Here is a 22,058-nt window from a genome sequence, read left to right on the forward strand (position 1 = left end):
TTTGGCGAAACTAATGGTTGTAATAATATAATTAAATGTATTTTTTAACTTTCAATTGGAAATGATATTTAAAATATATAGATCAATATGAATAGATATTTTTAAAGTTATTTTGTAATTTCAATAAAGAATTAGAAGGGGTGTGTCCATGTGTGTCTCAGTTTTCAAATTGTAAATTTCCAATTTTCGTCACAAAGATAATTTCGTATAATAAAAAATAAAAAATTGTGGTCTTCATCCGAATTCCGATCTTTATTTTTTTATAATAAAAACACCAAAACAGAAATTGATTAATATTTTAAAAGGATTAAATAAAACATGAATAATGTAAATCTATTTTAAGTTATCAGGCAATCCCATCCAGTTTGGATTGAAGTATGATTATTAAATAAAATACAAACAAACAAAAATAAGACCACAAAGAATTTAAAACAAAAAAACAAAAACAGTACACCACTAAAGACAAAAACACCATAAAAGCATTTGCACAACTGAAACAACCACGAATTTATCTAATCGGCTCCAAGTCAAATTCCAAACAATTCCCCAATGTGAACTTATTTTGTTTTTATCTTTCTCACTTTTATTTGCTTTGTGATAAAGAATGAATAGATGATTATATTTTGCCAATCTAATCTCATTTGTTTAACTTTGGGACAACCGACATTCTCGTACAAACCTATTTCTTAATCTTTTTATTTAACTTTGTTAGAGATTCCTTCCCATCTGTTCCTTGGTGTCGCTCTTATCCTCACCCATTTTTTTTTTTTTAACTTTACAATTTCTATATTTAATGGAAGAATCTGGCTCGTCTATTACACAAAATAAGGAATAAGGAATGTAAAATAAAATAATCTTTTAGTCAGGGTTAATATGCAATTTAAATTTTAAATTATAAGTTCAGAAATGATTTGAACTGAACTATTATTTAGTATATTTTAAATTTTAAATAATTAAATTGGTGCAATTTTACCTCCTATTAAATTAAAGCAAACGCCTGTTATTTTTTTTTTTAAAAAAATAGGCTTAATGTACTAACTAAGAGCTTAACATTCAAATTGTTCCTAAACTTATAATTCAGAATCTAAATTGCATATTAACTCTTTAGTCTAATTAGTAATTATCTAGTATATAGCAATATTTGTTTAAATTTGAGTATTATCTATTCAAATTAATTGTGATAAAATTAAAATTTTGTTGCAATAAAAAAAATTCTATTTTTTATTTACCAAATTGAATTATTTAAAATATATCTAAACATAAATTCTGTCACAATACCTAATTTTTATTTAACAAACTGATTTTTTGGCAAATAAATTTTTAATAAACAGACTTTTAAAAAACTAAAAATCAAATACACATTAAGACTAAGATGATGTTTCTGTTCATGCTTCTCTTACAATAATAAAATATTCTCGGTATATTTTATAATAATTATACATAAACCGAGTTAAAACTTCTATTAGTCTTTTTCAATCATAAAAGTCCATTCATGTCGACCTCCACTAAATGTAAAAGTGTTCAATATTTAAGAAAACATTAAAATAAGTTGTCAACTAAATTAATCAAATTGATAAGAATTGGTCTCACTTCTCATGAAAATTTCATATTAAATGTTACGACAATTATAATTAATCCAAGTTAAAGATGCCATTTTCTTTTTTTGAATCATGAAAGTGAATTCACATACACCTCCACTAAAAGCAAAAGGGTTAAATATTTGAAACAAATTATAAAGATATCTTGGCAAATAGCAATCCTATTATGATAAGACTTGATAAACTAATCTAAAGCATTGGATTATTCCACATGGGATAAGCTTGATGCGCTATTAAATTACCAAGTGCTATCCAATACGAACACTTTACATCATTAGCTTGAAGAAAAAAATTATAATAATTTATCAACGAAATTAATCAAGACGATAGTAAGGATCGGTCTTTTATCTCATAAAACCTGAATCCAACTTCTATTATGGGCAGATTGTAGATATCTTTATCACTAATTTAAAAAAAAATCATTTCAGTTTATTGAAATTTTTATGAGAGAATTACATATAGGTTTCAAATAAGAACATTAATTTCTTACAAATCTCATCTACATGTATATATTGAAGTTTAATATTCCTTTTATAAAGCATTTTTAACTAAATTTTACCTCAATAAAGTAATTATCTGTCTTCAAACTAACATCATTTTTTATATTCATCTTTATTTAATAAGGTGTTTTATTCCAAAAACAAATATAAAATAATATGTTTAATTACGTGCACTTATAAAAAAAATGCAATAATTACACCTTCAAATACCAAAAATACCTTATATCTTTTAACATATAACATTTAAAAAAATACTTTATATTTTTAAATGGAGAGAATATGTAAATAAAGAAGTTTGACTTGTAAATGAATAAAAAAATATTATTTATTTATTTGGGGCCTAGTTGTTGTTCTTCCAATTTTCATAATAATAATAATATTTATCAACAAAGATTGATCTAGTTTGAAATTATTAGGTTCATAATTTTATTTAAAATAAAAATAATGGGTTTGATTCTATTTTTTCAATCACAATTTTTATTTCATAAATTATAAAAATTAAATAAAAAATCATAATTTCATAAATTATAAAAATTAAATAAAAAATCATAACTTTGCATGTAAAAGTTCTTTTATGATTGATAAATAAGTTTTGAAAATGACCAATCTTAATCACAACTTTTATTTAATCAATTACAACTTTAATTCTGTGAATTATAAAAATTAAAGAAAAAAATCATAATTTATCACATGAAATTTCTTTTATTATTGAAGTCTAAACTTTAAAAATAATTAATCATAACTTTTATTATGTAAATCATAAAAATAAATAAAAAATTACAACTTTCTATATAAAATTTTTTTATTATTGAAATTCAAGTTTTGAAAATAATCAGTTATAACTTTTGTTTAAGTAATCATAATTTTCTTTTATAAATTGTCATAATTGAATAAAAAATTATAACTTTTAGTGTAAGCCTATTATTTTTATTTTAAACAAAAAATAATTTAATTATTTAATTTAAAATTATTAATATAAAAAAGGTACTTAAAAATTTTATAAGAATTATAACATTTGGAGGAATTTAATTATTATTTATATATTTTGATAAAATTTTATTATTATTTTTTTAATTTAAAATAATATTTTGTTTAAAAAAGGTAAGGAGGCTCTTTTAGACTTTGGTCATCCAAATTTTTCACATTTGTCATTTGTTATGGTTTGAGATTCCAAGGACAACCACAAGAATATAATATAACATAATTAATGACAAAAGCTAGGGTGAATTAAACATTTGGCATGATTCTCCGCCACGTGTCACACACAAAGACGAAGAGGAAGGTGGCGGGACATTTTCGGAATTAAAGCAGCTAATATGGTTAAATTGTAAGAAACTCAAGACATGGTTTTATCCGAGACCCGCATGGACTGCACTCAAGTCGTGTTAGAGTCGCGTGTAAAAGTTATTCCGTGGAAGAGACAAATCCGACGGTGAATAACGCGAGTTGAGTATGTTTGAACATCACGCGGAGGATCTGAAGCTGGGTAAGGAGTGAACAGTCAAGGGCGGCTGAGCAGAGTGAAGAAAGCGAAGGCTCCAGACCCAAGGGGCAAGGGTTGAGGAAGGTTGTATGTGGGCCCAATAGAAAAAGACGTTCAATAAAAAGAATTAATTGCCAACAATTTTCGCACATTGATTTTTCAATGATTTTTTAAACAATTTTTTGATATAAATGTTGATTTATATTTTATTATATCAGAAGAACTTTATAAGAAATAAAAACAAAAATTTATATTTTTTAAAAGTATAATTGCATATTTTTAAGAACTTAAATTATATTAATGACCAAAAAAATTAATTTACATAAATTAAAATATGTAATGTTTGTTATATTATATCATTATTATTTATTTTTATTATTTTTAATATATAAATTTTTAGTAATACTTTCACAACAATATCTGTCAACCTTGGCACGTTAATTGTGCTGAAGACGTTTGCTTGCTTTCTTTTTTTAAAAAAAAGTCGAGAAAAAAAAAAAAAATAAAGCAATACTATAAGCTTTTAAGTCATGAAAAATTTAGAAAGAATCCAGGTGGATGAGAGAAAGAGTGAGAAAGAGGTGGTGACAATGGTGGACCTGCAGCTGGTGGGTTTTGTGTGATCTCCTCATTGGCAGTATTTATAGGCAGAGTGAGTAAGTGTGTTTCAGCAGACCCAAAGATCAAAAGCGCGAGACTCATCAGACAGAGAGAGAGAGAGAGAGAGAGAGACAAGAGAGAAAACTTCTGCGTGTGAGTGAGAGAGAAAGAGAGATTGGCTTTGGGTGTGGTGAGGGTTTCAACGGAGGAGACATGCCCGAGTTCAACCCAGCAGCTCTATTTCTTGCTTCTTCATACCACCACTAAGCAGATCCCAAAGGTATCTCTCTTCTCTCTCTCTTGTTCATTCTGCCTCGTATCATATCCCCTTCCCACACTGTTCACCTTTTCCATTGCTTCATGACCTCTTCTCTTTTATTCCTCCCTTTTTATCTCTTTTACTTTTTGTTTATTTTTTCTTAGTATTTTTTTTCTTTCTCTTTCTTTTACATGCATTGTGGGAGTCTGTACTTTGTCTTTTTCTCTCTTCTCCAGTTATTTATGAACAACATACATGTGATCCGAGGAGTTAGGCTTATTATGATTGCTCTTTACTGTTTGCATGTGAAGCTTGAGGTCAGCTGATGTTGTTTAGGTGTCTGAGAATTTTTAGTATTAAGGTACAGTTTTACTGTTGTTCTGTTGATCTTCTCTTCTCATTCAGTTGTGGTCATTCTGTGAGTAAGAAAGGATTTTGATCTGCCATTTCTGAGTTTTTCGTTTCTTTTCATGTTTCTTTCCCTTGTTAGGGTATTCTGCTTCTCTGATGATCTTATGATTAGAACTATGTTTGACTTTATGGTCAATCCTTGCATTTTGAGTTTTGGGATTTATTGGTCTCAGATTGCTTTGCTGCCATGAAGCCACAATATCCAGACAATTTTGCAATATTATCATAGAGTTTTATGTCATATACAGAATTCTTATACCGTACATTGCCTCTTAAGGGCACGTCTTTCTATTTTAGTCTCCTTGTTAATTTCTGAATGATAAAAGAAGGAAACTTGTTAAAATTTGTTCTTGAACTCTTTTGAATGCCAGTTCATGACTGGAGAATTGGTTCCTTCTATTTACCACAATTAGAAATGTAGATAATCTTCTGGGTCATAAATTTATTTCAATTCTGGTACAATAACTATATGCCCTCCCTAAGAATACGTCTTTGAGCAGATTTCATTGTTTGTCTGATTTTTTAATGATATGATCTTTTTGTAGAACTTGATTGAAGGCTTTAAGAATTAAAAAGCTGTAACACTGTTTTTAATGACATGGTAAGTAATACCTCATCCTGAAAAGCCTTTGTTTTGTTTAATATCTTCTAATGTTGCTATATTTTACACTCTAATTTTCAACATTTTCTATCTTCTTGGAATTAGAATCAACTTGATGTAATCTTTTGTACACTGGTAAAAAGCCTAGCACAACATTAATTAGTGGCAATCATTTTGATAACAGTTATGAAAGTGAAAATAATAGGTGCTAATTTTGCAGTCCTATGGCTTGTGATTAATCAGTTTTATTAATAATCATTTTAATCAACGTCAAACTTATATTATAATATATGGTTTAACTTAGATTATGGTCTAACTTCACCAATATCTGATTATTTATATGTAAGCTTGTATGTTTTGTTACATAATCAAGCAATTATGTAACAGAATCCATAATTTTTGGACTTTCCATGGCAACATGGTTGATGTTTAGGAATTTCTAACCTTTCTTCCTTTCATGTCTGTACCTTCCATGACTTGGTTGTATTTATGCTTTGATCTTGGTGTTGAAACTTGAAAATAGAAAACTCATATAGCTTATAATCATTTTTGGTATTCCTACTTTCTATGTTTTACCTGTTTTGCTGCCTTTTTTCTGGTTACAGATTGCATTAGAATATGCAGAATACCAAATTCAAGTTTTTTCCCTAATCATTTCCCACATCTACAGCTTCTATAGCTTGAAATTTTTAGTTTTATAATCCTGAATAATGGGAAAAATTTATGGCAGAATCCCTTTGCAGAACTTTTTCCTTATTATGGTAGAATTTGGATATTTGATCCTTTGGATGAGTGTTCATCTAAGTTCCCACAAAATTTTTCTTTTTCAATCCCCTATTAGAGAAAATTTGCTCCTTGAAAGGAAAACCAAGACTTCATATGAGGTTTAGTTGCAAATTCGTAGAGCTCAAAGAGATCTTTTTCCTAATTTGTGTTGTGTTCTTATCCAGAAACAACTTTCCACTTGAGTTTACAATGCTGCCAAATCTCCATATGGTGTATCCTTTTCGCTGTTCTTTTGTGCATTTGTAGCACAAATGTATTTGATTAGGGTAAAACGTTGCTGGATTTTACAAAGAAAAAACGTTCCTATTTGTTACTGAATGGGGATAGCTTGGTCTCTATGGCTTCACATTAAGTAAAAATGTATTATCAGATAACACATGGCTCCTATCAGATCATTGGCAAAAACTTTGCTTTTTTGTGATTGTCTTTAATCTATTGTTCCTTTGTTGTATACAAATGTGCCTTTTACTGTAGTCTGCGGTGTTGTTACCCTTACCTGTCAAGCACTTCATAAACATTTTTTTAAAGATGTTTCTGGCCTCACTTCTCCTCTAGGCTGATCTAACATGAATCTATTTTCACTGGTCAAGATCTTACTAAAGGGTTTGTGGAAAGCTCAATGAAGCCGTTTCTGTCATTGAATCATACTGATCCTGACGTCAATTGTTCGAACCTTGATTCTAATCACTCAATGGTAGGTGAAGTTACAGTTCATGGGTTTGTTGCTTGCTCATTGAGTCATTAACAAGTTTTCATCCTATCTCAGGCTCACGTTCCTTATCCATATGGCGATCCTTTTTATGGCAGTTCTCTAGTGTCTTATGGATCACAGGCTATTGTAAGTTCTGTTCAGTACATCTTTTAGGTTTTTTATATGTACATTATATTACCAAGCAATTTGTGCCACTTGGTTTTGTTTGTGAAAATTTTATTATGCCATTGGTTAATTTGATAACTCTTGGAGTTTGATTTTGCTATTACCAGAATCAACCCCAAATGGTTCCACAAATGTTGGGGCTTGCATCTACAAGAGTTGCATTACCACTTGATCTTGCAGAAGATGGGCCCATTTATGTCAATGCAAAACAATACCATGGAATACTGAGAAGGCGACAGTCACGAGCAAAGCTTGAGGCTCAAAACAAACTCATCAAAAGCCGAAAGGTAAATTCCTTGTGTGTACACTTGTCATCTTTCTCTACCGTTTGATATAGAGTGTGAAAATTGTACGACAATTATTACCATGTTATTCCTTTGAGAGAAAAAAAAAGGTATTTTTTTGGGCCCTAGAACCCATAAAGGTGTTTGGTACATGGAAATCTTATTTTCTCAAGTGTTTGGATATAACGAATCATACGAACCTGAATTTTATAAGATGCATGCACAGATGCTGATTTTTGTCAAATTACTTTCATATGTCAAACTCAAATTTTCTATAAATAAATTTCCAAGTACCTCAAAAATTAGATATCCATGTATCATATGCCTGTACTCCTCTGCATGGTGTGGTAGAGTTGGAATTTAGACAGAACCTGTGCTAGTCAAGTATAAGGTTATTTTGCTATCGCCTACTGCAAAAGAATATTAGGATATCCAGCAACAAGCTTTATCTGATTAGGTGAGGTCAGTTATATATATATTGCACTATTGCCGTTGTGCTCTAGAACCTAGGAATCTGACTTTAATTTCATTATTCTATAAACGTGTTTTTATTTTCTGTTATAGAAGATGTGGAATCTGTTTTTCAGAGGTGCTGCAAGGTGCTTACTTTTCCATGTCTGCATTGGACAAGGGGAAGAAACTGAGTTTGCTTCACTGATTTTGCTCTTTTTGAAAATGATTGCAGCCATACCTTCACGAGTCTCGGCATCGCCATGCTTTGAACCGGGTTAGGGGATCTGGAGGTCGCTTTCTCAGCACCAGACAGCTTCAACAATCCAATGCACAAGTTGTGACGAGTGCCAATTCTGGCTCAGACTCTGTCAACTTGTATCAAAAGAAAGATGCATCTGAAGTGGAAATTATTCATCCCTCAAGGACCGGCACAGGTGAAAATGCATCTTCTATCTCAACCTGCTCTGACATGACAAGTGGATCCAGTAACAATGTCAATTTTAGGCAGCCGGAGTATACGTTCCTGGGAAACTCTCCAAACATGGGCAGTGCATCACAATGCAGTGGTGGACTCACCTTTGGCAGGACCCAGCAACGCGCACCAATTGTCCGGTGAGGGCTGATAGACGAAAAATATCTGTTCTCCACTGGTCAGGCAAATCATCCTTGGCTTCATCACTTTACTACTTTTTCTGTTTTAAGGTGTCACAGAAATGGTGTTTTTATTATACTAGACCCTGCAAAAAAAAAAAAAAAAAACTGGAGAACTTTAGCAGCACTTCTTTGCTGTGTATCTTTAAGTTGCTGTGACGTACAAACTTAAGATTGTGATCTATCTATGTCATCTGACAACCGTGTGTGGTTTCATAGGACGTCTTTTCTTCTATTTTATATATCTTCCATTCGACGTCTTTATTATTACTGAAACCTTAAAACAATTTGCTGTTGGAGTCTTGGATGAAAGAGGGTCAAGACAGGTTGAAGATGGTGAAAGATTAAAGCTTTGACCCTTTTGCCCATTAAATGAAGAAAGTAGGAGATTGAAGTGTGACTGATAAAACTATGATCTCTCAAAATACTTTAGGAGCTAAGTCAGACATAATGTAACAAATAATAATCTTATTTTGCACGATGTGGATTTTATGGAGGATTCCCCTTCTCCATCACCTTATCTCTCTCTTTAAGTATTTTAAATTTTTAATGAATCAATCAACAGAAAGTATAAAATATTTGTCAATAATAGTGCAGTTTTTATTACAGATTTTGTGTTATAACAGGTCTCAAGTCTGGTTTTAGTTTTTGTGGCTTGTATGAGCCGACGAAGAGGTAAACAATGGACAAAGCTGTTAATCAATGAGCACTTCTTTAACACGCTATGATAGTGATTAAGCAATATAGGCTTTTCGACAAGCAAGGTTGTTAATTCAATTTGTAAGTTACGTGACGTTTATATGAAACAATGGACAAAGATTTTTTATTTTTTTAATTAGAGGAGTAAGCACTAATGATCTAAGTTGCAATTAGGATTGAACTTGGTGACTTTTCACTTATAGGGAAGTTCACATGTTATTAGGCTGCAAGATTATTGACAAGTTCTCAAGACTTTTGTATCACAAGTATGTTGGTTTTAACTGTTTTTTTTTTAACCCCTTGGTATTTTGGAAAATATGAGAACACAGCCATTCATGTAGACTATTTGAATTCTTTGTATGCGATCATTATTATTAATGCCGGTATTATGAGTATTTCAAGGATTCTTTTGGTATTTTTATTTAACTCAAACTGCATATAAGCATATCTTATTACTCAAACTTGAGGCCCCATTATAAATTGATTTTGTGTCATCAAGTTAAAACAAAGCACCCTTTCATTGAATTATGTCTTTAATGAAAAGATCTTGTTGGTAATTAATTTGTAAATATTTTACTTTTTTTTTGTTTTTTGGGAAAAAGTATTCAAGGCCATCTTGTAGCATTGCTCGGAGTTGTAGACGTAGAAAGAAGACAACAAAATAGAAGGAAGGTAAAGGAATGAGAAAATGAAAGATGACTACTTGTTGCTTTCTTTTTTACTATTTATTGTGTTAGAGATAGAATTCTAGGAAGCTTGTTTTGATTGGTAATTCAGTTTAGCAGCCAGCGCCCACCAAACAACTCTTAAACATGACAAGGCAAATTATGTTTTTTGAAATACAATTTTTGTTTTAATAAATGAACGAATAACATTTATATAAGGTTACATTCATTTTGTCTCATTTATGAAATATTTTTTTTTACTAAAACAGTTCCTATACTCAGAATAGGAGGGAGCATAACACTTTTAGCAGGTTATAATTTATATGAAGTACAATATATCATAGTATCATAGTATGATGTAGGGTAAGTTTCAAACTTTTTTTTTTTTTTTTGGAGAGGATAACAATTAGGTCTAATTTTTTTTTTGAAAATTTTGTTGAGAGATGAGCTACATAAATGAATTTAGATAGCTACAAATACAAAAGTCACTATTGCATATCAGGAATTAATGACAATTAAATCTCATAATTTTATAACTCAAACTCTCATACTAGCAATTGTTTAAAAGGTAAAAGAATAAATTAAACTCAAAGCTATAGATTCAGGAGCATCAGGAATCCTGAATTTATTTTTTAAGTAATATTTCCATTTAATTTTTGAAAAAGTGCAATCCAGTTTCTAATATTAATAAAAATTAATTTTGATTGTTAATTGAGTAAAAAAATTATCGGTAAAATTTTATTGGTCCTTTTATATAATTTTTTATCCTTGATTGTGACTTTTGGATCATTTATTATAATTTATTGATCCTTTTTTTTTTGTAATTTTTGAAGTCCCTTTCTATTATTTTCTAGTCAACTAATAATTAAATTTAACTTCTGTTAATGATGAGAGTTGATTGCACTGTTTTCAAAAGTTGAAGAGAAATATAGCATAAAAAATAAATTTAAGATCCCAAACACTCCTGAACTTATTGTTTAAAAGCCAACTGAATTTGCCATGTTTTAGAGTCTTACCCTTTAAGAGCCTATAAATGTGAATATTTTAAATAGCATAAAGGGCAAATTTGGCCCTTAACTATTTTTTTAAGAGTATTGGGTAGCTTATACTATAAGGTAGTGTGAAATGAATTTTTAACTTTAAAAAACAGAGTATCCAGTGGCCGCTGTTAATTTTTATTTAATCGATGTTAACTTCTCATACGGAGCTCAAAAATTTTTAACTGAAATGACACGTGGCACTTCAATTTAACAAATAAAAGTGCAAATCTAGCTGTGACATTTTTTTAAGGGAACTTTCCCATCAATTTTGACAAAATGTTATTTATTTTTAGACTCATGAGACCTACAACACATCAATCTCTCTAATCTTCTTACCTTCATTCTTAGTCTTAACTCAAGAAGAAGAGGTTTAAAAGTTTTTATTTGAAGACATTCAAGAAAACGATGCCAATGAAATAGAAGTAAAAAAAGAATAAGAACATAAGGTTTTGTTTAAATCTCTGCAGTGATTCAAGCAAAGTAGCAATTTGACTTGCGAAACTACTACGCACAGGAGAAGCTTAATTCATTTGCTTCATTTTTTATAAAAATAATTTGTGGCTAAATTAGGTTTGAATCAAGCTTCTCCTATGCGTAGTAGTATCGCAATTCAAATTGCTACTTCGCTTGAAATGCCACAGAGGTTTAAACAAAACCTTGTTCATATCTTCTTCTACTTTATTGGCATTGTTTTTGTGAATGTCTTTAAATAATAATTCTTTAAACCTTTTTTTCTCGAGATGAGACTGAAAATGAAGGCAAGAAGATTAGAGAGATTAATGTATTATAGATCCTATAAATCTGAAAATAAATAACATTTGGTCAAAATTGATAGAAAGGTGTTAGATGGTTCGTTTTTAATAATAGAAGCTATCCAGTACTCTTCAAAATAATAATTCATGGCTAGATTTGTACCTTTCTTTGCTGAGATAGAATGCCATGTGTCATTTTAGTAAAAAAAAAATTATTGGCCCCACATAGGAAGTTAATGTTCATTAAATAAAAATTAATGAAGGATGTTGGATGTTCTGTTTTTAAAAGTTAAAAATTTATGTCACACCATCTTATAATATAGGTTACCCAATACTCCTAAAAAAATAGTTGAGGGCCAAATTTGTATCTTTATCCTTTTAAATAGGGTATAGTTGATAGTAAGGAAATACACCCTCTTATCCTAATTTATAGTCCTTTTGTTTAAAAATGTAAGATATTTTTAACTAAATCTTACCCTTCAATAAAGTAGTTGTTTATTTTCAAACTAACCTTATCTTTTCTATTTATCCATATTAAATACCCTACAATAAATATAAAGTCTTTTATCAATAGGGGCATTTTTAAAAAAAAGGCAATGATTACATATTAAAAAACTAAAAATGTCTTATATTTTTGAACATTTACATCCTCAAAAAATACCTTACATTTTTTAACGGAGAGAGCAAGAAACTTTTTAATAAAATTGTGCATATTAATAAAATTTATTAAATATACTTTACAGTCTTACTTTTAAAAATGCAAATATAAATTTTTAAAAAATATCGTTCATCCAATATAATTTTATTTGTAAAATATTAAATAAAGGAAGATAAAATATAATAAAAAGGGAAGGGTAATATTGAAACAATTATAATTAATGAAACTTTATTTTTTTTAAAAAAAGTATATTATATTTTGAGATACTGAATTATTTTTAAAAATATTTTATAAATTAGGGAGGATGAGTATTTAAAAGGAAAATAAGAGAACTATACTAAACCCATATGATAATTGGAGTATCAATGCAGTGATTATTAGTCCAATTTATGTTTTATATGACGGTTTTCACTTTTCAGCTTCTATGCTTATCTTCGTTTCATTTATTAATGATGTGATTAAAGTGATCAAGCTCGCTCGCGCGCGCTCTCTCTCTCTCTCTCACACGCGCGCACACACGCTTGTTTCATTTGTCATATATTTGTTATCATTAAGTAAAGACTGGTTATTCTAAAATTAACGAAATAAAATAATTTTTTATCCCAAAAAAAAAGCAGAGTTATTGGTGTAGGAAAACATGCATGCGAGAATGATTAAAATGATTGGTAAATTAGAGGATGGATTGAAATTATATGAAATGAATTCACAAACAAAATATAGCATTAAATGAAAGGATTTGAATCCTTTCATATTCTTATTCAATATCTAATCTCATTTGTCCATTTAATTATTTATTTGATTTAACATGTTATTGATTATGACATTAAAATAAATATATTATTTACTAGTATTAATGTCACGATAAGCAATCTTACATTATTAAATTAAATGGATAATTAAATGGACATATGAGAATGAGTAAACAGTTACCTTTCTTTCTATGTACGTGTGTATATTCCTTATCTTTATTGCCCCATTTTTTTTTTCAAAATGAATATTTTAATGGGAGAAGGACAGTTAAGTTATAAGAGAATTAATTAATTTAAATCTAAACTCACCAACAAAGTCCCTTAATTCTTTAGTAATAATAAGTCCAACAAAGATTTGAAGAGATTTGTAAGATCGGCTTTTAATTTTATAATTTTATTATGATGTATTTGTAATTTATTTTTTAAATTTTAACAAAAAATATAAATGTTCATATTTAATATTGAGAATTATTAAGTTTAATAGTTTTAAAAATTTACAAGTTTGGCTCTTGGTTTTACAATTTTATTGTTATATATTTGCAACTTACATTCCTAATTTTAATAGGGAATAAAAATGTCCATCTTTAATGTTGAATATCATTAAATCTAACAGCTTTAAGAATTTACAAATTTGACTTCTAAGTTTGCAATTTTGTTGTATGCATTTTGCAACTTATTTTTTAAGTTTTAACAAGAAACATGAATGTTTATCTTTAATATTAAAAAATATCAAGTCTATTTTTTATTCTTTGCCTTCTGCCTAGTTATCAATAAAATAAATAAATCCTTCATTTCTTCATTATTTATTGTTTATCCTTTAATGTTGTCAAAATTTAAAAAATAAATTACAAATGCATCATAATAAAATTGTAGAATTAAAAACTGAATTTGCAAATCTTTAAGAGTATTAAATTTATTATCATTGAATGATCAAAGAATGGCACTCTAAAAATGGTAAAGACTTAAATTAATTGGTTTCATTTGAACTTAGCTGTCATTCTCCTTATTTTAATTATATATATATATATATATATATATGAGACTTTACAAATAAATTAAAAAAGAACAAATTTTAAATAATTAATTGAAATAGTTGAAAAAAATTAAATGATAAGTTAGTGATTTACTTTAAATTCAAATTAAATGAGCTGTCTAATAATTTTTCAGTACATATTTAACAATATCTGGGACAATTTTCCTCAGAAAACAATATTTAGAATATGTGCGTCGTAATTTATACTCAACTTTATAGTTAATTATGGCAAATTCTTCGAACTTCAAATCCTCCTTGCATGAATAAGTGTTCATTTATTCTGATGCTGTCCTCATCTTCATCGGCAATAAATGGTCGGAATCTTTAACAACTTTGTTAATTTATACTATTAATACTATTTCATTAAAGCATTCTTGAATACTGATATTAATGATTAGAATTCTTGCACACAAACTTAGAGTGATTGGATAAATTGTGCTAAATGATAATTCATTTATTATATAAATAAAACATCTGACTTTTGACTAAATCTTATTCCCTCTGTGAGAAATACTTAGCAATGTTTTTAGAATCGAATTGGATATTGAACCAAAAAGGTTAATAATTCACGGTTCGCATGATTCAATCAGGTTGGACCAACGGTTAAACTGGTGGCATAATAATTAAATTAAAAAATTATATATGTATATAATAATTTAAATATCAGAAATAAATGTGAAATTGTTACTTAACTTAAAGAAAGTCAAATATTTCAAGTTTATCATAACTTAATAAGTCACATGATACAACATAATATTAAATGATTAAAAAAATTGGTCATTTCCTAAAAAAAATCAATAAAAAAATAAAAAAAGTTTTTTTGAACAGTTTGGTTCTTGAAAATCAGATCCGATTCCCAGTTCAACCACCAGTCTGAAATGGCCCAACCTGACTCAACCTTCAAAAAAGTTTTCATACATTGGCCGAATCAAAATTCAGATCGATCGATGGTCGGATTGATTCAACTGTACGATTCGGCCAATTTTAAAATCACTGATGCTTAGATAGATTAGGTATATCACATTATTTATAATCTGTCCAATAAAAACATGACATTTATATAGAGTTAATTAAATATAAATTCATTCTAATATTAATGATAGTAGAGAGAGAAAAAATAAGAAATCAAATATGTATTTTATTATAAAAATAAAAATAAAACCAATTTAAAAAATGTCAAGTGAGATTTTATTTAGATAATTTAAAATATTTTAATTGAATAGATTACAAATGACATGATGCATCCGATTTACCTAAATATTTATCCTCCCTTTGGACCAAAATCTAGGGTATTGGTAACTAATTCATGGTTTTAAAAAAATATTAATTAAAATCTTAATTTTTTAAAAATTTATATATCTTTTTAATTATACCCTCATTAAATATTCTATATAAGAACTTTGATAATATTAATTAAAATTCTAATATATTATTTTTTTAAATAAAGTAATAAATGAAGTAAGGGTATAGTTAAAAAATAATTATAAAAAATAACCAATGTTCTTTATTTTGGACTAAGTGAGACTTTTAAAAAATATTTTATATTTTGATCGATCCAGAAAAAAAAAATATAGGGTTAGAAAATTATGCTTGTAATCCTATGAAACGGGTAAAAAGTCTTTTCCAATTATATAATCTCAAGATAATCGTGATTTTGTTTAAACATTTTGTATGTATTTAAAAAATAAATAATGAGCTGGTCCTTTTCACAAGCTGTAAATAAACTCATTTTTTGGATTTCACATGATATGAGTATCGGAAAATACACTTTGTCATTGCTTAGCACCCTAGAATTTTTGTCTTAAAGAAAACTGCTAAAGATAAAAAGTACATTTTACCGTCAGACAAAGACCAAATTACAATCAATATTGTTTTTTAAATGCACAAAAATACTTTCCTAATTTTTAGGACAAATGCAAGATAAATGAATGACAATTTGCATTGTCATCTTGTTTGCAACACTCAAATAACTAATATTTTAATCGATAGGGGTGAGTATATCGGAACACACGTCTCTCATTACATAATATTAAAAGAAATGTTTATGTTTAATGTCAGGTCAATTTTCGGAGTATAAGAGTATGACAACAAGAGCAATAAAAAAAAAAAAGCTAATATTTCATTCTGTACCCAAAATAACAACTAGATTTCAGTTTAAAGTGCTAAAGTTGCTCTCAGGTTTGCATTGCTTCAATAGTTTAAGCTTACCATCAAACTTGAGCTTTTCTTCAATCCATAAAACTACGAAGGGCAAAAAAGTTAAGAACTTTCTTCAATTTTTTTTTTAAATTAAAAAAAAAAAAGTGTTGCTCCACTTACCTTTTGCTGTGTTGTGATCCTACACAAACAATCTAATTCGCCCGGTTCGCTTGACGTTCCCGAGAAATCAGCTTCAAACTCCAATCCCTCTCATTTTCTCTCCTCAACTTGCTTTCACAGAAACACACAGAAGAGACTCAGTTTTCTTCTGCTACAAAACGAGGTGGGAAGAAAGTGCAAAGTGTACGACGTCGCCAAAATTGGCGAGAATCAGAGAATTTGAGAATGGTTTCCTATGTGAACATTTTTCTATACGGAGTTGGGGGGTTAGTGGTGGCCGGCATGGCATTGCTGGTCGCATTGCAGGAGAAGCTTGTGTACGTGCCCGTCGTGCCTGGCCTCACCAGGTCCTACCCCATCACTCCCGCTCGCCTCAGGCTCAACTACGAGGACATCTGGCTCAGATCCTCCGATGGTGTGCGTCTTCACGCCTGGTTCATCAAGCTGTTCCCTGAGTGCCGAGGTTCGATCTGACTTACTGGGTTGAATTTTTTTTTTTATTTGTTAACCTTTTGTTTGGCGTCGTCAATTGAAGTAATTTCATTCTAATAGAGTTGGGTGAGGGAATGAATGTTCTTGATTGAGGGGGTTTAAGATGTGCGTTTTGGCCGTTCTAGGGATATGAAGTTTGGGTTGCTTTAAATTCGTGGCCTTTGAACTTAATTTGGGGCTAGCATGCAGATTTTGGGTTGTCTCGTACTAGAGTGAATGAATACAAATCGTTTTGGATTTGCGTTTTTCTCAAATTTGCTTTGGGTTAGAGAAATCTGGCTTGATGTGTTGTAGTTCTGGTTAGGTGAATAATTTACCTTCTGCTTTGTTTGGGTCATGCATTGGAAACTAAGATGTACTATTTGGCTTTTTATTTCTTAGAGTTAACTGAATTTAGGGAAGTCGTTATCTGCTTGGAATGAAAATTTTGGTATGGGCTGCTACTGATTAAATGAAGCAGGATTTGTTGTTGTGTTTTGGTTAAATGGAATAGTCTCAAATTGGATTCCCTTCCAATTTACATGTGCTTCTTTTAGAATTTGAATATTATTTGTCATGGCAATGACCTATGGTCTTGTGGCATGTCTTCTGGTCTTAAGCAGTTTGATCCTCGTCACTGTTGTAACTATGCTATGTAAACTTACTTCCTTGACTACTGTGCTAGTTTAACTTTTTTTGTATTTTTGGGTCATATAGTGCTAATTTAATAGGTATAGCTAAAAGCTAGAAATAGAATAATAGGCCAGAAGTGATCAAAACAGCAGAATGGACGGATTGAGGTTTAATATTTGAAACTACAAATTCTTAGATGCGGTTAAATCTTATTTCACCATAATGCAAATTTTTGCATTTGATATGTTTTCTCTCAATTGAACTATTTGATATTTTCTGTTTATTCAGCACTTTACTGTTGTATAGTTGTCGTTCTTATGAAGTTTGTGTTCTCATGTTTCATTTACAGGTCCAACCATTTTGTTTTTCCAAGAAAATGCTGGAAGTATCCTTGATATAGAGATTAGGATGATGTTTTGATTTTTAATTTATGCATCTTCACTGGATCAGGTCCAATATGCTTTTAGAGTCCTTGACTACTGGCCTTTAGATATTGCTCATCGTCTTGAAATGGTGCGCATAATGTTGCAGCGGTTAAATTGCAATATTTTCATGCTTTCATACCGAGGGTAGGTGCCAGCACCTCAATGTTATTAGTTCATCACCCTGTCTTCAACAGATTCATACCTTCTAAAGTGCACATGAAACTTTCTCTCTCTCTAGATTGGTACTAATATATTATTCAAATAAAACAGTTATGGAGCGAGTGATGGCTATCCTTCTCAGCATGGTATCACTATGGATGCTCAGGTGTGTGCGCACATGCTTATTTTGTCAATTTCCCTTATTTTAGTTGTCAAACTCTTTCTCATAAATATTTGCCATTTTGAAGCTCAGGCTGCATTGGACCATCTTTCTCAAAGGACTGATATTGACGCATCTAGAATAGTTGTTTTTGGAAGGTCACTAGGAGGTGCAGTTGGAGCTGTACTAACAAAAAATAACCCTGATAAGGTATCTGTCTAGTAAACTTGGCACTTGTCTTTCAATGTACCCATTTCAAGATGCTATGTACTTTCCCTGCTAGATTTACAGTGGGAATTGTATGGGAATTCTCTATCAAGTAGCTCCAACCAGGCTTCTGAAATAGAATTGCTGGAGTTTAATAGTTATATATGGATTTATAGCAATTCTCTATCAAGTAGCTCCAACAAGGTTTCTGACATGGAGTTGCAAGAGTTTTATAGTTGTACATGGATTCATGAATCGATTTAGGATTATAAGTTTTACATGAGAAATTGAATTCCTCTTGCCCTGCCACTCCCCAACTTCCCTCTCGTAGCACCCACCCTACGATAAACAAACAAACAAAAAATAGTCTCATCTTTAAATATCATTGTATCGTCTAAAACTGCTGCTACAGAATTAACTCGATCCAGAGTGATGAAAAATAGTTTTCAAACTTCTATTTATTACACCCTGAAAAAATGGTATTACTAGTTTTGTTTTGGGAGTTAGTTGTACCGTCTAGAAATGCTGTATAGAAAACTCTTTAGTGGGAATGCTGAAAATCTTGTAATTAATAAACTGTAACTTTACATGTCAAAGTGGTCCTGTAATTCCTTCCTTTAGCATTTTCACTTTATGATAAGTTTTTTTTATAAGTAAGCATTTTTACTTACTGATGGAGTTTTTATCTCTAAGAATTTTACTGACATTATGCTCTTGGGGCATGAACAATATTTAATAATTTCTTACAAGAGTTTACAAGGGACCAGTTTTTTTAGACTAGACTTAGGGAAGCGTCCATTTCAAACTTTGCTTTCTAAATATATTCAACTTTAGCAGTTTAACATAGTCAAGAAATTATTATAAAGTTAATGTTATTATCTTGTTTATGCGTAACGAGTTTCACTTTGTTTGTCTGGCGTGTGTTCATGATGTGAAATTTCTAGCAGAGGTTTTGCCTTGTTGTTAATAGATTAGTTCATCTTGCCGACATTTCTTGTTTGCGGTCAATTATTGAACTGATTCCTTGGATTCTGCCATTTAGATTGACTCCTTCTTGCTATTCTCAGCAATAGTTTGTTCATGTATCTATAATTTACAAACTCTTTTGGCCATGTTTCTGCATCATAGGTTGCTGCACTGATACTGGAAAATACTTTCACATCAATATTGGATATGGCTGGTGTTTTATTACCTTTTTTGAAGTGGTTTATTGGAGGAAGCAGTTCTAAGGGCCTTAAAATTCTCAACTGTCTTGTACGCTCTCCATGGAATACTGCTGAGATTGTTGGCCAGGTGAGGCATGCTTCTATTTTTATATTTGCTCTCGCACATATAGGATGTGATAAATGATTAAATTAGTAGGTCGCTCACATATAAGGGTATGCATCTTTTCATTTTCTTGTGTAAAGTTTAGAAGTGTGATTAAAGCCTCTCAATTCTAAGGGATGTTAATTTCTTATTTGTCCCGGAAAGTGTCATGCAATCTTTCGCTTCTAAGTTATTTTTCTTGTGTCTATGTCTTGCTGGATTTGCAAATTTGGGCTTCACCTTTTCTGTTTTTGGGTACCATCTTAATTCCAGGTTAAGCAACCCATCCTTTTTCTCTCTGGGTTGCAAGATGAGATGATCCCACCATCACATATGCAAGTTCTTTATGCCAAGGCAGCTGCTCGTAACAGTCTGTGTCTCTTTGTGGAATTTCCTACTGGCATGCATATGGACACGTGGCTGGCTGGTGGTGATAACTACTGGAAAACAATTCAGGACTTCCTTGAACAGCATGCTCCAGAGAAAAAGGAAAGCAGTTCATCTATAGACAATAACGGTAATATTTTTCTGAGTCTATTTTCATTTTCAATTTCAGGATGAATTAGGAAATTGGGATAACCTTAGCTGAATGTAAGAGTTAAATGAATTTCATCCAATCATCACCTTCAAAAGACTTCAGACTTTACCTTTTTTTTTTTTTTGTGATTTTACTTAAACTTCATGAAATTGAAACCATTGTCGTGAACAAAAAATTTGCCCTTTTTTAACGCCAACTCTAAGCAAACACCATTGTTTCTTTTTTCTTTTGTTTTTTTGTAATTCTCAATCCATTGTTGTTTTACGCTGCTGCCAGATATTGGGGCGAGGTGATTGGCTATAAGTAGATTATTTCGATGATGGTAATTCGCTAACTAAGGATTCAAACAGTGTCTTCCCTATGAAGTTACACCCACCTCGAGCTCTGTGACACGGATGCCTGCCATGTGGAACTGTTGCTCCCAGTCAGACATTTTCATGGCACAATTTGGATTGTGGTTTACAGAACTTGGATGAGGCAATTTGTGATTCCCTTTTCCTTAATGTACTGCTACCTGATTGATTCTGGATACCTGATGAACTCTGACATCACATATATTATATATGAAGTTTTGCCAAAGCTAATATGTATCTTAACCTCAGGTTTGTCTCTGTACTTTTTGTTTTTCTGACGTTTTCACATCATAGATTCCAATGCACGCTTATTCTGCCCATACTGCCTATTTTGTTTGTCTTAATTGATTCTTTCCTATGAATAAGATTTGAATATAGGAAATATTCTTTTATGCAATTATGATGCTGATATCAACTGAAAGATATGAAAATTCGTGAACTGCAATACTGCCGGTAATTTTTTTTTTTTTTAAACCAAAGCATACTGCTGGTAACTACTACAGCCAGAGTTTCATGGACGTCACTATCAAGTGATTATTGGATCCTTTTGTGAAGTAATTCACAAGATTGTTATCATTAGATTTATTTTATAATTTAGAATCCGGTTCTTGTAGACATCTGAAAATTTCATCAATTTTTTTTTTTAATTCTTGTTCGCTGCTGGTGCATGAATGCATATTAATATGCATATGGACCACCATGGACAAATAGAGATACTGGATGCTTGGTGCCTTTAATCTGTGAAACATAAATTGATTTGTGTTCAATATCTTGAGGCTCCCCTTGTCCAGGGGTGGAAACTCCATTTATGATCCATCTGAAGCCAGCATGTGATGAGATAGTGGTGTCTAAAGAGTTTTCAGTATGAGGTCCATTCTCTCTTAAAATATGCTCCCTCTTGTGCTCGTCATAAGGCTCCTTTCAGAAGAAATAGTCTTTGTACCAACAAACTCTTTGTTTAACTAACAAGGAAGTTATATTAGCTTAATCAAAGATCTCAAGCTTGAGTCTTGAAAATGCGGCAACTTTTGGTAGTAGAACTTTTGCTAGAATTAGCTTTTGAACGCTCAATGGTTTACTACAAAAAAATATATTTATTATTATTATTATTTAAAATAGATAGTCTTTATTGCAAGTCACTTGATGGGGTATTACTTAAGTTTTACTAATAAAAAAAATTTATATACTTAACCTTATATATTTAGTATGCTTATTTTTAATTAAATAAAGAAGTGAATTTTTTATTAATTATTTATTCTAAAATAAATTCTTGTTATCAATTTTGTTAATATATTAAGATTAACTTGTCATAATTTGATTGAATATAAATATAGTATGTATATAAGATTAAATATAGAAGTCTTGTCCTTACTAATATTGCTTCTA

The 22,058-nt window shown here is 30.3% G+C and overlaps 2 protein-coding genes across 3 annotated transcripts; both read left to right on the top strand.

Moving 5' to 3' along the window:
* Positions 1 to 4,151: 4,151 nt before the first annotated feature.
* LOC129321108 (nuclear transcription factor Y subunit A-4-like) lies at positions 4,152 to 8,770 on the top strand. The gene is given in 6 exon segments (XM_054966841.1): positions 4,152 to 4,461; positions 6,829 to 6,932; positions 7,005 to 7,076; positions 7,223 to 7,402; positions 8,085 to 8,401; positions 8,403 to 8,770. Coding segments are annotated over 5 exon segments (717 nt in total). The 5' UTR covers positions 4,152 to 4,461; positions 6,829 to 6,857; the 3' UTR covers positions 8,476 to 8,770.
* Positions 8,771 to 16,333: 7,563 nt separating this feature from the next.
* Positions 16,334 to 20,903, top strand: LOC129319804 (alpha/beta hydrolase domain-containing protein WAV2). Of its 2 annotated transcripts, none has more exons than XM_054964877.1 (8): positions 16,334 to 16,881; positions 17,872 to 17,907; positions 18,013 to 18,091; positions 18,218 to 18,272; positions 18,360 to 18,476; positions 19,602 to 19,766; positions 20,055 to 20,298; positions 20,670 to 20,903. In XM_054964877.1, exons 1-8 carry the CDS (start codon positions 16,644 to 16,646, stop codon positions 20,681 to 20,683), a joined length of 948 nt encoding a protein of 315 aa, XP_054820852.1. In that variant the 5' UTR covers positions 16,334 to 16,643; the 3' UTR covers positions 20,684 to 20,903. The 2 variants fall into 2 exon arrangements, with proteins under 2 accessions (XP_054820852.1, XP_054820851.1); XM_054964876.1 differs by having other exon boundaries at positions 16,342 to 16,881; positions 20,596 to 20,903.
* Positions 20,904 to 22,058: the final 1,155 nt, after the last annotated feature.

Source organism: Prosopis cineraria, unplaced genomic scaffold (genome assembly GCF_029017545.1).
Source record: "Prosopis cineraria cultivar Desert tree isolate PC_DT_omini unplaced genomic scaffold, ASM2901754v1 PC9, whole genome shotgun sequence".
NCBI classification, from domain to species: Eukaryota; Viridiplantae; Streptophyta; class Magnoliopsida; order Fabales; family Fabaceae; genus Prosopis; species Prosopis cineraria.

Bases quoted from the DNA above. Each gene is read 5' to 3' on its own strand.
- LOC129319804 (XM_054964876.1), top strand. From the start codon at position 16,644: ATGGTTTCCTATGTGAACATTTTTCTATACGGAGTTGGGGGGTTAGTG. The intron at 16,882-17,871 runs GTTCGATCTGAC...TTTCATTTACAG, and splicing joins GCTGTTCCCTGAGTGCCGAG to GTCCAACCATTTTGTTTTTC. The intron at 18,477-19,601 runs GTATCTGTCTAG...TCTGCATCATAG, and splicing joins CAAAAAATAACCCTGATAAG to GTTGCTGCACTGATACTGGA.